Genomic DNA, 18,696 nt, shown 5'->3' on the forward strand with positions numbered 1-18,696 from the left:
ACATTTCCTGCTTTTTTCTTCAGCTGCAATTATATTTTCAAAAATCCAATAGGTCACATTTCATTACTTAGGAAATTGATTCTCACTCACAAACAGATGGCCATGACTGTAAACACAAACAATTAAATCCTCAGGGTATGTCATCAAATACATACACAGCGACTAGCGCGGTTAATGCCCTACGGCATGGTCTGGGGCTTCCTAAAACTTACCACATTGTCCCTTCTTCTGCTCCAATTCAAACTGTATTCCACGATAGAGTTCTCGAGAAATGAGCCCATAAGCGATGATCATCACCACTCCAGGAATGAAGAACAAAACAAATAGCAACAAGATGCACCTGAAACACAGGATAACATTAAACTGTATTTTAAGGAATAGTTTAACTGAAAGTGAAAATTTGCTTTAAATTTTGTCACCCTCAGGCCATCCAAGATGTAGATGAGTTTGTTTCTTAATCAGAAAAGATCTGGAGAAATTTAGCATTACATCACTTACTCACCAGTGGATCCTCTGAAGTGAATGGGTGCCGTCAGCATGAGAATCCAGCTTTTCACTTAAAAGGGCTAGGTTAATTAATGGACTAGAGTTGTGTGGATTACTTGTGGATTACTGTGAAGTTTTAGACTCTCATTCTGACGGCACCCATTCACTACAGATGATCCATTGATGAGCAAAAGACATAATGCTAAATCTTTTCTGATGAAGAAACAAACTCATCCACATCTTGGATGGCCTGAGGGTGAGTACATTTTCAGCAAATTTTCATTTTTGGTGAAAATTAAAATATAAATACACCCACTCACTCATATATTTTTCCTAGAGTAGGTCTGATTTAATGAAAGCATTGTTTATTCTACGAAATACTTATTATATTCTGAATTAATTTAAATAATTTAGTTAATAATTATTCTCAGAAGTGTGTAGTCATGCATTCGCACAGCTTGAAGGGAACACATTTGTGATGTGCCTAACAACACCACTTCCTTGTAGTAAAACCCCTGTAATGCCCAGCCTCCTGTGGCATATTATTAACAGAATATGCAGAAAGAATAAGAAAAGTGTACAAGCAAACTCAGAGGAATATGGAGAGAGAGTACTGGTGTCGTCCCTTGCTGTCTACCTAGCAACAGCTGTCATAAAACATGAATGTGCCGCAGGAGGCACCCAGCTGATGTTTAAGACCCCGGCTCCTTATCAGAGCGCTGCAGAGTGACTCTGTCTCTGTTTCTCTGTCTTAGTCTCTCATACTGAGACAGACGCAGACAGTCAATGATGTTACAGTGTGAGTAATAACAGGATGCTTTTCCCATTAAAGAAATTTTCTGAGTTCAAAACAACTTAAGCTCTCAGGACAGCGTCTGTGGCATGCTCTTCATTACCACAGACAATCATTTTAAATACGATATTATACAAATAAACGTGTTTACAGGTACGCACTTACAATAGAAGTCTATGAGGCATTCTGGAGGCACAAAGGACAACAAAAAAACTGACTTTGTTCAACAATTTGTTTCTCTTCCCTGTCATCGACTGGCGTTCATGACAGCCTGTGGTGCTGCTGACGCAGGAGCAGGCATTCTGACATACAACCTGGATGCGAGGAATGCACTCATTAACGCGTGGCGAAGACTGACACGGAAGAAAAAAAATAGTTGAATGTGTCAGCTGCATTGCTGTCTATGCAGGGTCAGAAAGCTCTCAGATTTCAACAAAAATATTGTAATTTGTGTTCTGAAAATGCACAAATGTCTTACGAGTTTGCAGTCACATGAGGGTGAGTAATTAATGACAAAATTTTCATTTTTGGGTGCACTAACCTAATTCTTTGGTTTTTCAGCATTTTTGTGTATTTGAACCCTTTCCAACAATGACTGTATGATTTTGAGATCCATCTATTCACAATGAGGACAATTGAGAGACTCATATGCAACTATTACAGCAGGTTCAAACGCTCACTAATGCTTCAGAAAGAAAAACAATGCATTAAGAGCCATATTTTTTTTCATTTAGCACTGCTTTTTAAAGGCTACAGAAGATATGTTTCCCAGAAGACAAAATAAGTAAAATTTACCCTGATCTTCAAATTCAAAAAGTTTTCACCCCCCAGCTCTTTGTCCATTGTGCTTCCTTCTGGAGCATCAGTGAGCGTTTGAACCTTCTGTAATAGTTGCATATGAGTCACAAATGATCACAAAATTATACAGTCATTGTTGGAAAAGGTTCAAATACACAAAAATGCTGGAAAACCAAAGAATTTGTGGGACCTTGAAGGATTTTTCTGAAGAACAGCGGGCAGTTTAACTGGTCAGAAAAAATAAGGGACTCATGAACAACTATCACTAAACAAAAAACACAGCTGTAGATCAATTAGGTAACAACACAGTATTAAAAATCAAGGGCATGTAAACTTTTGAACCAGGTCATTTTTATAAATTCAACTGTTATTTTCTCTTGTGGACTATATGTAAACGTCTTTTATGTCAAACATCTTATTCAGGTCGATACTAAAACAATAACATCATTTTGTATGGTCCCTCTTATATTCGTAAAATAATTCACATTTTTAATGATTCTGAAAGGAGGATGTAAACTTTTGGCCTCAGCTGTATGTAGGATTCTTTTAAACTTGGATGGTGTAAATTCTATGACCCTATTAAAAATTGCTTCAAAATATTGTTAGTTTGTGCATCCCAGCCCAGGCTTGCACATACTGATGTAAACTGTCTAAGCTGTGGTGTAGTGGTTTGTGCATTTGCTCAGGACATGTATAAGCACTGCTGGCTTTAGAGTAACCAGATTTGAGTCTGACCTGGGTCATGTCCCTTTTCCTCTTAACTGTCCTAAAAAAATAAGACAACTGTACTTGAGCACTTACCATGCTTGTTCCACCTCGCTCTTTGGCCAGTCATGGCGGCACATGTGAGCTGTAATGTTGTTGGGTTTGGTGAACTTCACCAGTGTGCTGAAGATGGGATAAGGTGTCATAATGAGGAAGGACAGGACCCAGGTGGAAGCGATGACTTTGTAGGCATGGGATCGGGTCTGCCATGCCCGGGACTTTAGCGGGTTGCAAATGGCACTGTACCTCTCAATGGCTATAGCCACCAGACTGAAGGTGGATATGCAGACGGAGATTCCTGTGATAAAGCAAAAGAATCACACTTAAAAATATGGTAACTCTAAAAGACTGTAAAAATGCTATGGTGGTTGATTACTAAGTCATGTGGTAAAAAATTGGGTTCCACTTTATATTAGGTGGCCTTAACTACAATGTACTTACATGTAAATTAATTATTTGATTCAATGCAGTTATTGTGTATATACATGTTTTAACATTGTACTTATATTAAAAAAAAAAAACCTGCATGTAATTACACCTGTAATTAATTTCTCTAATTACATTACAATGTTGACCCATTGTTTGCACCTTAACCCACCCTTAAACATACCCATACCACCAAACCTGTCCCTAATCTTAACTGTATCCCACCTTAATAGTAGCAAAAGTGTTTTGCAATGCAATATGAGCACAATAAGTAAATTGTACTTATTTTTTATTTTATTTTTTTATGTAGGAGCATAGTAGTTAGGGCCACCTAATATAAAGTGGGACCAAAAACTGCAATAAATCTAACAAGACATTTTACAGTTTGCAGTAATGTTGCAATATACAGTTTTACAGTAAAATATTGTTAAATGTACAGTTTTTGGAAGTGAAAAAGTCATTTACAGTGATAATCCTAAATTGGCATTCCCTGTGTAACAGCTCATATTTTGTAGTTTTTCATTAAAATAACAGTTTATTAGTTTTAATTTGTATTTATTATGCAGGGGCTTTATGCTGATGTTTATTGCATTATTTTAGTGTACTTTTTTGTCTATATATCTTATATATTAGTAATTTCCATTTTTAACCCTGTAAATTTAACTTTAAAACCGTAATAAAATGTTGCTACGTATTTTTTTTTCTGCATGGCATTTTTATCATAAACTTTAGTGATTTTTTTTTAAGAAACTGGCACATTTACGTTGACTCAAGAGGCAAGAGTCAAGATCTTGTCCAAATGGTTTATCCAACAAGTTTTCTGGTTCAGATGCTCTTATCGCTACTTGTATTCACTGCAAATCTGTTTTTCCCCCAAAAGCTTGATGCCTGATGCGGCAAAATCCTTAATACGTTCTTCTAAAAATACAAAGCTTAGTGAGAAACATTGCAAAATGCTATTCTTGTTGGTAGGCGCTGTAAAGCAAGATTTCCGACAGCCCCTCATGTTTGAGGAATTACTGCCCCGATGGCCCGAGAGCTTTGATCTGATCTCACCCTCCGCACCAGAGCTCATTGCAAGGAAATTGTTCTTTGCCTTACAAATCCCTTTCCTTCTCCGCCCCCTCGAAAAACAAACAGCGGGAGTGAGGTTGTTGCTGGCACATCGTGTTGGATGCACTGCCCTGCACTCCGACACTATGTGGGCCGCGGGCCACTCGCACACACACAAGCAAATAAGATCTGCTCTCTTGTGAACTGTGTCATCTCCAGGGCCTCCACCAGACAGTCAACATAATGCAGGAGAAAAACATCCTTTAGAAATGCTATCTGATCACCCGTGTATGCATATAAAAAAAAGAGAACATGACAGTGCAATTGTTTTCAGGCCACCGTAACTGAATCGTTTCTTGTGCCTGTGACTTTCATGCAAATGTGAATCAATATGATCCACTACTGTTTAGAACAAAGCTGTTTTTTGATTTTCTGCCCCTTCAGACCATTTGCCAGCAGCCTTTGAGTGTCAGATCTGACCTTGGCATTGTATTGGCTATTTCTGGATGAGTCTTGACTTTCATTTAGGGAGGTAGTGATCCATGAAATAGTTTAGATCAAGCTGGATGCATTCACACATACTGTATGTCTATATCAGTGGCCAATTTCTCAAAGCAAAGGTTGGTGCCAAAATCTGACATCCTGGTAACTGCATTACAAATGATCAGTAGTTTTACCTAGCCAGTTTGACTTGTGTTTTATAGTGTGGTTCATATTGCAGCTTATTTTTGTACAGTACAGTGTTGTGTTAAGGAGCCAAAATCTGAAATACGTAATAAAAATAAAAATTGGTGTGAAGAAAAAATGCATGCCGTTTACGGGGTTCACGCTGGTGATAAACGGAAATAACAGAATAAATCACAATCAGTGCAGAATCTGCTATAAAGCAGCTTTAAAAGACATTAGTGTCATTATTGAGCTCATGTCAGTTCAGTGTTTGGTTCAGTTCAGATCAACAACAGTGTGAAGTTCATCAATTTAAAACAAGTTCAATTTAGCTATAAGTAGTTCTACAAAGGTCAGCAATGTCGTTATTCAGTTTGAGTCAGGTCAATGTTGATTCAATACCAGTGTCGATTTGCAAGATGTGATTCATCTGTACGGAAGACAATAGTACCATCATCCAGCTCAATTTAGTTCAAATTTTGTTTTGATCCAATAGTGTCAGTCAATGCGGTCATATTGATTATTATTTACTGAAAGTTAAGTGTCTTTCAGAACCGAGCAAAGTAAGCCAAGGGACATTACTGTTCAATTTAATTTCACATTTGTAAAATAAAGTTACTTAATACAGTTGTGTTGGCACTACATGAATAATTGTTGTTGGCACTGGACAGAGAATTTCCATTTTCCAGCACGCTGTGCGTGAGACTAGATGAGGAGAGTAAATATTGCAATGGAGTATTATATTGCATTTTGGGGGAATACCATTATGCTTAAGAGCTGTGTTAAGGCTATACTGTATGTTGCTTTATTCAAGTGTAAATATCAATCCAATGCATCTTATGTTGTTGCACTTTACCCCAGCATGCTTTATATGTAGTTTAAAAATTACATATAGCACATTAAGATATTATTTTTCCTTCTTCCTAAAAATTTACTTTGATGCATTTCATTTTATTGGGCTTACGCAGTTCAGTTAGGTGTCTGCCTCAGAAACTGTTTTAGTTCAGTTAACATGGTAATTTCATGGTTATTTTCCCCCTACCGAAACCACTATCCACAACTGAATTAAGTGGGTCATAAACTGAGAAATCAAAAATTCCTTGGTCTTTTGACACATGAGAGGTCATTGTACTACAAAAACATCCTATAAGTTTCAGAACTCAAAACTTTTTTGTTAGTCTAAAAATGGCTTATATTGAAGCCAATCTGCCAAAATGACAGGTTCTGGAATGTGCCACTTTATGATGTAATAGTGTGGCTAAACACTGCCTCCGCTGATTCACGCATGTAGGGTAAATAATGAGAGGCGAACGCAGGTCTATGCAAATATCAAACCATAAAGATGGCTCCGAATACAACAAGATGCTGTGCAGTGCCAAGTTGTGGAAAAACACAGTCTTTGCATTGCCTTCCTTTTGATCCCAACATTAGGAAAAAGTGGATGAACTTTATTTTTAATGAAGCTCCAGAACGTGTCACTAAGAACTTGGTCCTTCATTTTACAGTGGATTTGTTTACAAGCAAGGCACAGTTCAGTGCAGGATTTTCAGAAAGACTAAAACTAAAAGATGATGCTGTGCTGACTATATTGGATCCAACAGTAATGTGGCACCACACAAGTGTGAGTAACTGTTTTCATTAGATGTTCACTATTGCTTTGTCTGTTATTACAGATCGTTTAATATGTACTGAGTATTTATGCATTTTTAATAAGGTTACAAAGGGGCGGAAAATTTTTGGAAATCTGTGATGCTTTTTTCAGGATACACTGATAAATAAAAACTTGAAGGGCTGGTTTTACAGACTAGGCTTAGACTAAGACAGGATTTGGCCATAGTTCAATTAGGACATTTTTTTTAAACATGCCTTAGAAAAAAAACATTGCTGGTGTGTGTCTAGAGAAAACAATGGCACTGATATATTTCAAGATCACACAGTGCAAGTTTCTTTCAGCTGAAAAAGCTCAGACTTCTCTGTGAAACTGGGGGATAATAAACAGCGTTTATTCAAAATTGAAATCTTATTTATCGTATTTACTATTACCTTAATTTAATACATCCTTGTTGAATAAAAGTATTAATTTATTTTGAAGAAAGGAAATAAAAGGATTTCTATTTTAAATAAATGCTTTTTTTTTTACTTTTTATTCATCAAAGAATCTGGTAATAAAAAAAAAAATTAAGCAGCACAACTGTTTCCAAAATTGATAATAAATCAGCAAATTAGAATGATTTCTGAAGGATCATGTGACACTGAATACTGGAGTAATGATGCTGAAAATTCAGCTTTGCATCATAGAAATACATTATATTTTAAAGAATATTAAAAAAAAGAAATTTTCAATGAAAAATACTTCATAATATTACTGTTTTGTTCTGTATTTTTGATCAAATAAATAAATGTTTGATGCGCATAGGAGATGCAGTGTTCAAAAACATTAAAAATACTAATGTGTCCAAACTTTTGACCAGTATTGTACTCCTGTATGATAACAGAAAACTGGCTTTAAGAAGATAGAAGAAAGAGCATCGCAGCTTGAACTAGTAGCTAGCACATGATACCTAGCCTCATAAATTGTCACTGGAAGAGCGCTAACTAGCTTAGATTTTTCATATCTGATTTACTGGCTAGCTAGCTACTGTATAAATACTTTTTGGTATTTGCTAGTTAAACTTGAATACCACAGATCTAATATATTTGCCTAAGTAATAGAAAAAAAGTTGTAGCATGGGTGACTACTATGGGGATTGTGTGTGGGGGAGGGTCATTTTTAGACAGTTTTTTTAATTATTACTATCTCACCTAAAATGTTTGCTCAGTCAGTGTATTTGTTTTTACAGTGGATTAACTTAGTATGTTAAGTTTTAAACATACATTTTTGTAATATTTATATAACATACATGAATACTCGCCAAGATGGACATTTTTACATTTTGTGTGCAGGATTCAAGAAATGATCTGTGGATGTTATGGAGGAATGCACAGTGCATGTAGGATGTGTGGCCTCAACAGCCCTGCAGTAAGAAGTGTGCTGTGTGCATGTGATTGAGCAATATGCAGGGTAGAAATTCAATTGAAATCGCATTAAATCTGGTTGCAATATTTTTTTCTCAACTACATTTAAGTTCCCAGTTCCAGCAATTTTGCAAATTCCCAGTTTATTCCCATTAATTCCTGTTATTTTCCATATATTCCCGTTAATTCCTATGGGAAGTTTCACAGAATTTTGCAACCCTTGCATACACATGTGATAGCCAATCATAGCAGTGGACGTTTACTTCAGAGTCTACAATCTGCCATTCCTGTTCAAACTGAACGTTTTGATGACAGGGATCAAAACAGGCCAGAAAATAGCCTATTACTGCTAAATTATGTTATTTGGTGTAAAACTCTTTATAACATTAGAAGTGGACCTCAGAGAACAGTACAAAATAATGGTAATGGAAAAACATGTCTAAATGTCTAAAATAATAATCCAAGCAATAATTCTTCTTCCCTGCGTCTGGACAGCATTAGCCCATCACTGAGATCCAGACACTGGAATCATCTCTTAAAAAGTGCTCTTTACTATACCGTGCATTTTACTACCTGGTTTTATGGCTTTTCTCCATTATTAGATCATCATATGATGAATTACTGCTGCCACGAGAAAGAGAAGATATATTGAAACATCTGTGTTTACACAGAAAAGAATGACATAATTTAAATATTCAAGGCAGTACTATTTCAATGCCTATTTTTTAAAAGATTTAAAGTCACGTAAAGTTCGAGGCAAAAGTCCTTGAAGCTTGTAAAGATGGTCAATAAACAGACTCTCTTTGGAGACCACATGCCAACAGTATATTCAGTGCAAAGAAGCTGTTCTGTTCTTTGTGATTTAACAGGTTACATTAATAGCATGCCTCATTTAAGGTTAGGAGAAAAGAAAGTCTATCTCACCCATAAGATAGACCACGATCTTGCACATGGCAGCTCCAAAGATGAAATCCTCCAGTAGGTTGGGAATAAGAGTGAAGGGCATGCAGAAAACAGCCATCATCAGATCACTAATGGCCAGGGAGAGCAGGAATGAGTTGGTCACCGTCCGCATTCGCTTATTCACCACCAAAACCACAATGATGAGCAGGTTACCAAACACACTCAGCAGAAATATGAGAGAGTATAGCAGTATGCGTAGCGAATCCATTTCTGAAAGACAAAAATAAAATAACAGATTAACATATTAAGGGCTTATAAACCTTTACAGTGTTAAAGGGATAGTTCACCCAGAAATGAATATTCTGTCATCCTTCTGTCATTCCAAACATGTAAGACCTTCGTTCATCTTTAGAATACAGTCAGTAGTATAGTAAAGACATTGATAAAATAGTCCATGTGACATCAGTGGTTCAACTTTATTGTTATGAATCTACAAACATACCGTTTATGCACAAAGCATTGACAGTGAAGATGTGGGAGAACCGTTTAAGAGGCATTTAACTGTTCAGTTTAAAATCACTAATCACTTTTAAATATGCCAGATCATTGCATATATATTTAATTACTGTAATGTTCAAAAGGCCTCAGTTAATGAAACTCTCCACTCTCCCTTGATTACTTTTTGAGTTCATTTTTCACACAGTCAGCAACTTCCTAATGGTGAATTATATATAATTGCTAGCATGTGGTATTTTGTACACTTTATGCTGCCAAAACTGTGAAATGTTCCTCCTTGAAGAGAGGTAAGACACGACCAAAGAAAACAAAACACTTTGTCAATTTAATGAATATCATTGTGACTTGTTTAAATAACAAGCAACAGGACTGGAATTTGAATTCAGATAATAAAGCAAAAGAAATGTACTGGACTGCCTAAGATTAGACTGCATGATTCCTGCCACTGCATTTTTTCATCTTTTTTTTTATTATTATTACAATGAACTTAATTATGAAATGTGCTTTTTTGTACTCCACAGCGACTGGATCTAAAACCCTCAGATAACATACATTGTTTTAGCAAGTTAATCTATAAATGTCCTATGTGCTGTCAGGTTTTCTTGCTGACTTGCAGAATATTTAGAAGTGATGAGTGCTTCTAATGGTCCTCAATGCATCCTTGTGCTGGTAATGGAAAAAAAAAATCCAGCCATCATCAAATAACATCCTCAGAATGTAACAGCTCACTCAAGCACTTAAAGCTGTGTGGTTTCTTCAGACGCGGCTGATGGATTGTGTTTTTCTAGTTGATCTCTGTGGCCATGAATCTGAATTTTTACACGGGAAATAATTCTTTCTGACACAGCCCTTCACTTCGTTTAAGCAGTGAGTTGGAAACTTGATAACTGTAACTGAAATGCTAATGTGTAATTGGAAAGTTGTCTGATTGTTGATCAATCAGAGGGAACTACCGTGACTAATTGAGAAAAATTGGAGGATTACTGCAAAACAATACTAGACTATTAATCGTAACTCCTCAGGAATGTCACAAACTTACAATGAATTCATTTAATAGCATCATAAATGTGGAGCCCTTCTTTAGCCACTTCGAATTTATAGTTGAAACAGAAAGCTTCAGGATATTCCAGTTACAAATAATATATATATACAGTATCTCACAAAAATGAGTACACCCCTCACATTTCAGCAATCATTTTAGTATATCTTCTGAAGGGACAATACTATAGACATGAAACGTGGATATATTTTAGAGTAGTCAATGTGCAGCTTGTATAGCAGTGTATATTTACTGTTCCCTAAAAATAACTCAACATACATCCATTATTCAATCAAAAACAGCTGGAAACAAAAGTGAGTACACCTTAAGTGAACTTGTCAAAACTGTTCAAAGTGTCAATATTTTGTGTTAGCACCATTGTTATCTAGCACTGCCTTTAATCATTCTGCACATGGAGCTGCACAGGTTGTTCCTGGGATCCTCTTCAAATCCTCTATAATGACATCATGGAGCTGCTGGATGTTAGACACATAGTGCTTCCGCTTGAGGATGCCCCATAGGTGCTCAATAGGGTTCAGGTCAGATCACCTGCACCTGCACCTTCCTCAGCAAGGCAATTGTCATCTTGGTGGTGTGTTTGGGGTCATTATCATGTTAGAAAACTGCCGTTCAACCCAGTTTCTGAAGGGAAGGCATCATGTTCTGCTTCAGAAATGTGCAGTACATACTGTAATGGAATCCATGTTTCCCTCAATGATCCGCAGCCCGTCAGTACCAGCACCACTCATGCAGACCCAGACCATGATGCTACCACCACCATGCTTGACTGTAGCAGCCACACATGCTGGACACCATCTGAGCCAAACAAGTTTACCATAGTCTCATCCTAGACCATAGGACATGGTTCCAGTAATTCATGCTTTTGAACAGGTTGTCTTCAGCAAACTGTTTGTGGGCTTTCTTGTAAGCCAGCTTCAGAAGATGCTTCCTTCTCGGATGACGCCATTGCAAACTGACTTGTTGCAGTGTGCAGCGTATGGTCTGAGCACTGACAAGCGGACCTTCTACTTCTGCAACCTCTAAAGCAATGCTGGCAGTCCTCATCCATCTATTTTTTGAAGCTGGGTAATGCACCTGACGCACAGAACGAGCACTCAACTTTGTTGATCGACCTTTGCTAGGCCTATTCCCAATGGGACCTGTCTTGGAAAACTTCTGTATGACCCTGGCCACTGTACTGTAACTCAGTTTCAGGTTGTTACTGAATCTCTTATAGCCTAGACCATCTTTGTGGAGAGCAACAATTCTAATTCTGCCATGAGGTGCCTTGTTGAACATCCAGTGGTCAGTATGAGAGAACTGTACTCAAAGTACCACATTTTAACTGCTCTAATACAAGATACACAACCCTGTATGGTCCTGTGAAGCAGACAAAAACATGAACATGATGAATAGGACATGTGGCTTTGCATGGTTAAATGACATAGTGCTGTTATCACTTAGGGTGTACTCACTTTTGGTGCCAGCTGTTTTGACATAAATGGCTGTATGTTGAGTTATTTTCAGGGGACAGTAAATATACACTGCTTTACAAGCTGCACATTGACTACTCTAAAATATATCCAAGTTTCATTTCTATAGTATTGTTCCTTAAGAAGATACACTAAAAAATTTGCTGAAATGTGAGGGGTGTACTCACTTTTGTGAGATACTGTATGGGAACCCCTTGCAGAATCTGTGAAAACGTGAATAATTTTAACAAAATAAGAGAGATCATACAAAATGCATGTTATTTTTTTTTTTTTTTATTTATTTAGTGGTGTTCTGAGTAGTACATTTTACATAAAAGAGCCGGGGGGTGAAAACTTTTGAACAGGATGAAGATGTCCAAATTTTTGTTGAAATATCTCTTTTTTTTTCATTTAGTACTGCCCTTCGGAAGCAACAGAAGATACTTGCATGTTTCTCGGAAAACAAATTAACTAAAATTTACCTTGATCTTCAACTTCAAAAAGTTTTCACCCCCCCGACTCTTAATGAATTGTTTTTTCTTCTGGCGCATCAGTGAATGTTTGAACCTTTTTAATGTGTTTGTGTTTGAGTCCCTCAATTGCCTGTGTGAAAAGATGGATCTTAAAATCATACAGTCACTGTTGGAAACTGAACAATCTGCAGGACCTGGAGGATTGTTCTAAAGAACAGTGCTCAGTTTAACTGTTCAGACAAGTGACTCATGAACAACCATCACAAAACAAAACAAAACAAAAAAGAAGAACCAAGAGTTGCCAAAATTTTTCAGGAGGTTATTTTAATCATTTCAGGTATTTTTTTGTTTGTTAGTTTTTGTTTTGTTTTGTTTTGTTTTGTTTGGTCTTGTGGACTATACATAAACTTTTATGTAAACTTTTTATGTAAAATTTCTTACTCAGGACAGTACTAAATAAAAAATCTCTTTTATTTTATTAAAATTATTCACTTTTTCACAGATTCTGCAAGGTGTTCCTGAACTTTTGCATAAAACTGTATATATAAGCAAACACCTACATTTAACAGAAATACACTGGTCATCTTATTAGAACTTGTGTGGTTCCTACAGAGCTGACATGAGTTGAATTTCTGCTTAGTTTAGTGGAGACATGCCATTTCATACTAGACAAGATAATGCCACAAAATAAACAAATAAAAAGAAAACAGCTATTAAATTACTGAAAAGTTATTATGTTTTATATGACATTTTAAAATAATTATTAGTTTAGTTAGACAATGATGTAGCCAAAAATTCAGGATACCAAATGTAAAAGAATCAATCAGTGAAAAACCCATGTCGACTACTATTCTGAATACGATCCTTTAATGTCTACAGTGGTTAAGGCCTGACATATATGTGAACTTTTAATTAAACTTCTTCTGATAATTAATATGTGATCCTGGACCACAAAACCAGTCACAAGGGTTTTTTTAAAATTGAGATTTAGACATTATCTGAAAGCTAAATAACACTTTCCATTGATGTGTGGTTTGTTAAAATAGCACAATATTTGGCCGAGATACAACTATTTGAAAGTCTGGAATCTGAGGGTGCAAAAAAAATCAAACTACTGAGAAAATTGCTTTTAAATTTGTCCAAATGAAGGTCTTAACAATGCATATTGCTAAACAAAAATTACTTTCTGCTACATTTACAGTAGGAAATTTATAAAATATCTTCATTGAGCATGATCTTTACTTAATACCCTAATGATTTTTGGGAGAAAATCGAAAAAGAAAAATCGATCATTTTGACCCATACAATGAATTGCTGGCTACTGCTACAAATATACCCATTCTACTTATGACTGGTTTTGTAGTTCAGCGTCACATAATTTTTGATTAATTTGGTAGTTTTAGTGGGCTTTTCTTCTGTGGAACACAAAAAGGTGTTTTTAGCTCTTTTTGTTAATGTTAAACTTCAATTAATAGGGTCTAAAATAAAACTGGACCTACTTTGTGCAAGGCATTTTTCAAAAAGTCTTAAAGGGTGAATTGTCCCTTTTAGTCTTCATTTGTTCCTGCTCTAATGATTTTCGACATAGAAAAGCTCCACATCATAAACAATCCTTCCCTAGAGTATTGAATACTAAACCTTATTTGTTGGGCCCAACTATCAAACATTGAATAGAAGCCATTTTTTTGGCAAAGTGTGGTATATTTCAGCTGCTTTCCATTACTGCCTCTGCAGAGAGCAGTCAATGTGAGCCAGCATGAGCAGGGAGGATTATGGGATGTGAACAGTGATATCCTGTTTGTGGCTTAGTCAGGCTAAAGCAATCAATCGAGGCTACGTTTGACTACAGCGCAGGGGTTCTGTGTGCGCTCCATTACTGATCGCCTGTAGCCACTGGTCTTAAAGGATTAGAGCCGCCAAAATGCTGCTGACATCCTCAGGACTTTGATCTCATGAGAGATGTGGTCCACATGAGTGGCTCGACTAAAATCGATCTCTCACTTTCGCTGTCGCAGTTGCGAAGTAAAAAGAAGGATGTGTTTATCAAGTATCCTCCACATGGCACTACTTTCTGTGGGACGCATTAGCCTCACTATGTGGGAGAAGCGTGAACTAAACTGTTTGAGGATTGCTGTGGATTCTGTCATAGTTGTGGGTTTCACAGGCCTTGGCAAATACTAAAAAGTGTCACATAACCATGGTGTGTTGCCTTGGGATGGGATTGACTTGATTTAGGGTTAAAACAGCATGTGTCATCATTGCTGGTAATTGGATTAATTTACTCTTCTGAATTCTCTTATATTATGCTTCATAGTAGATAAATGTAGAGAGTTAGCAAGTTTAGTGGCTAAACGTGGCTAAATGCGGCTAAAGTAAACAGGCTCGTCTCTCCACAGGGAGAAGAGAGGGGCGGGGCGATTTTGACAAGGTAAAAAGGGTGTTGTTTTACACTATCATTGAGAATTTTTAACCAAAGTATATTATAGACTTTTCATTAAGACCCTAAAGAATCATATCAACTTGTGGAAAATGGGCATCCGATGACCCCTTTAAGGGTTGTTGAGCAATCTTAGGGTATATGTTTACACAACAACGATGCACTAAAAACAGAAAGGTTTTTACTTTGCGTTGTTAAAAAGTTTACACAGATCTGTGAAAACGACTAAAAAACACTGTATGCCAGGCTACTAGTTAGCAATGTCATTTTGTAAAGTATAGAAGTTGAGTATAGAAATTCAAAGTATAGAAATTGACACTTATATTTAGTAAGGATGCTTTAAATTGATCACAAGTGATGACAAAGACATTTGTAATGTCACAAAAATTTCTATTTCAGACAAATGCTGTTCTTCCAAACTTTCTATTCATCAAAAAAACCTGAAAAAAATTCTACTCTGTTAAAATGATTTCTAAAGGATCATGTGACTGGAGTAATAATGCTAAAAATTCAGCTTCAAAATCACATGAATAAATTATATTTTAAAATATATTCAAATAGAAAACAGTTATTTTAAATAGTAAAAATATTTCAGAGTTTTACTGCTTTTGGTGTACTTCGGATCAAATAAATGCAGGTTTCGTGAGCAGAAAATTTTTTTTTTTAAATATTACTGTTCAAAAACTTTTGACTGGTCGTGTACCTACATGATACACATGCACATTATGTCACCATTTTCACAAATTTACATTTTTCATAGTTTTTATGAATATAATAATGGTATAATTTTGAAAAACATGAACTTTGAAACCAAAAATTAGCTTTTTCAGGCCCCCAAAATGTTGTTGTGTAAATGAATGGCCAAAAAGCATTAAAAAAAAAAAAAAAACATTTTTAGTTGAAAACAATGTCATGTAGCCTGAACACCCTCTTAGACCCAACCGCCCACAAAGACAAAACAGGCTGAGACAAACTAGAAACACATAAAAAAAAAATCAGAAACACACGCTTGTGAATGCAAACAGCTCAGTTAGAAGAAAAGATTTAGGGGAAAGAGACATTAAATTAGATTACAAAGAATGAAACACTTGTTCTCCCTTGCCAGTTGAAATGTTACAAAGGGGCTGTCTAATCGAATTCAATTACTCTTTCCTCTGTGCTCTTCTCCCTGTGGATGAATGTCTCCCTCAGCATATTTCACCATGCAATTATGGCGTCCGTGACAGATGTTTGTTTTAGGATGATCTCTCAACACGTCCTATCTTGCACAAACCTGCACTGTCATCTTTTGCAAGTCACATCGCTATTCAAACCGTCTAAGACAGCATGGTGTATAAAACTGCCAATAACTCGCTGCACATGAGGGACTGACAATCCAGAATGAGGTCATTATAAAACGAAACACTGTGGGTCACTGATCATTTAACCCTATGAGTCTGGCATTTTTAAAAAGACATTTGGAACCATTAATTTAAAAGACCACACACTCTTAAAAAAATAAACATCCACGGAACCTTTCCATTTCACTAAAAGTTTTTTAAAGTGAAAAAAAAAAAAGTTCTTAAAATCGTTATTCACACTATAATAAAAAAACTGAAAAAACTTTCACTGAAAGGTTCTTTCTGAAACTCAAAATCATTCTTATAACACTGCTAATTATTCATGCATCACAGGGTTAATAATCCATTCGCACATGCGTTCTGCTGTCATATGCCTCTGGTGTGTTTTTATGACAAACCCCAAAAACAGAACTTATAGCTTGATGTCTACCATACTTAACTTTATCTAAAATGTGTATGCAAGATATACAGATCATTAAAACAGATGGATATTGTTTAAAAGTGAACTGAATATTTGTTCCAGGATGGGATAAACTGCAGCTCATGTCATAAAATGTCTTGGCTGTGTGTCAGGTAAACAAAACATCACAATGATTTCTCATCATCCCTCGTCCATTTTCATCTCCCAATGCATCACCTCTAGAACCGCACAGCTACTGTTTCAGCTGTTGAACCAAAAACTCTACCATTTACTTTTTCATCAATGCTTTTGGCCTCATGATCAATTCATGAGAAGATTGAACTGGGTTGTGAATACAGGTCTCAAACCAGAGAAGGAATGCATGAATAAATTACAATCAAGAGGAATCAAGATATCACGAAAGTTCGTTGCATGAATTATGAATCTGAGGCCAAATGAGAGGAGAGTGCATAAACATTTTAGATTTGTGTAAATTGTTTTTCCTCACATATCAACAGCATTTCACAAGTCATTGTTATAACCAGTGCTATAACTAACTAAAGGGGAATAACTAGCTAAATTACCGATGGTACCGATGGCGCAAAAAATAAATAAATGCATTAATTAAAAAAAAAAAAAGGCATTTTTTACAGTGTACCTGTTGCCTTAAAGGATTAGTTCACTTACAGAATAAAAATTTCCTGATAATTTACTCATCCCCTTGTCATCCACGATGTTCAAGACTTTCTTTCTTCAGTAGAAAAATTAAGGTTTTTGAGGAAAACATGCCAGGATTTTTCTCCATATAGTAGATTTCAATGGGAATCAACAGGCTGAAGGTCCAAATTGCAGTTTCAATGCAGCTTCAAAGGGCTCTACACAATCCCATCTGGAGAATAAAGGTCTTATAGGGCCCTATCCCTGATAGCACACGTACATCTCGGAGACGTCTATTTGACATCTGCATTTACATCTGCGAGACGTAGTTTGCTCATCTGCAATACGTCTGTTGGACGTTTCCTATCAGATGTCAAATAGACGTCTATTAGATGTGTTTAAGATGTTTATGATTTAGAATGTAACTGACATCTTACATACATCTGCCAGACGTTTGTACACAGCAGATGCTTTCCAGATCAAGAGATCTTTAACAGACATCTTGCAGATGTGCGTGTGCTATCTTGGATGATTTCACAATGCGGAAAACGTGGATGGAATCGCGTCATAATCCAGTCATAAAAACATAATTTAGTGAATAGCATGGAATGTCACGGAATTTTTCAAAGTTTGGATGAATTAATTGAAAGTAGGTCATAACATTTAAATCAAACCACGATACGGACTAGTATTTGTAAATATTAAGCCGCAAAAATACCATTTAAATATGAATTCTGCATGTTCTGCTTGTCTTTGTGTTAATTAATGGCGCATATGTGCGGATTTGTTTACTACACACATACTGAAGCGCGTGTGACGCACGCGGTGACTTCAGCGTCTGTCGTGTCAGTAAATGAGGACATAAATACATGAACAATATCTCCAGAACTGCTCTGTGAGTCACTTCATGAGCATTTGATCGCCATATCATATACACACAGAACTGTAAAGGTAGTCACGACAACCCGTCAAAATAAAAGACATTGTGCCAGAAATATATTACTATTGTTCAGTAGAATTTATATAGCCTACTACTACTAATAAAATGAAACAAACATTATTTTTTAGGGTGTAATCACACAACATTTCTTCCATGTTTAATTTTAATAGTAAATCCCCTTTTATTTGCCAAAAAATTAAATTTGCTTAATTTTCAATAATTAAATGATAAATTAAATGTGTATGCGTTCATTTGATAACCAGAAAATTTTAAATACACAACACAGAATTTCTGAGGGGAAAAAAAAACATTTCATAAGGCTATGGTAAGAATACATTTAAATAAATTAAGTATGCATTCAAATAATTGGCCATGCTAAAACACAGAATTTGATAACAATAAAACATGGTGAGAAAAAATAAAACATTTCATAAACATGTCATTTTTGTTAAGATTTTAATAATAAATTGATGTGAAATTGTATAAGTTTCATGATTTTAATTAATTAGACAAAGGA

General features: G+C 35.9%; 1 protein-coding gene across 2 annotated transcripts in view; it reads right to left on the reverse strand.

The window, feature by feature from the left end:
* Positions 1 to 18,696, reverse strand: part of LOC127170709 (cholecystokinin receptor) — a 36,035-nt gene that overhangs the window by 9,143 nt on the left and 8,196 nt on the right. For both annotated transcript variants that reach the window (XM_051118894.1, XM_051118895.1), the window contains exons 2-4: positions 8,927 to 9,175; positions 2,879 to 3,140; positions 213 to 340 (exon numbers count right to left, since the gene is read on the reverse strand). In XM_051118894.1, coding sequence (XP_050974851.1) covers positions 213 to 340; positions 2,879 to 3,140; positions 8,927 to 9,175 — 639 coding nt within the window. The remainder of the gene's footprint in view (positions 1 to 212; positions 341 to 2,878; positions 3,141 to 8,926; positions 9,176 to 18,696) is intronic.

The sequence above is a fragment of the Labeo rohita genome, chromosome 9, assembly GCF_022985175.1.
Source record: "Labeo rohita strain BAU-BD-2019 chromosome 9, IGBB_LRoh.1.0, whole genome shotgun sequence".
NCBI lineage: Eukaryota > Metazoa > Chordata > Actinopteri > Cypriniformes > Cyprinidae > Labeo > Labeo rohita.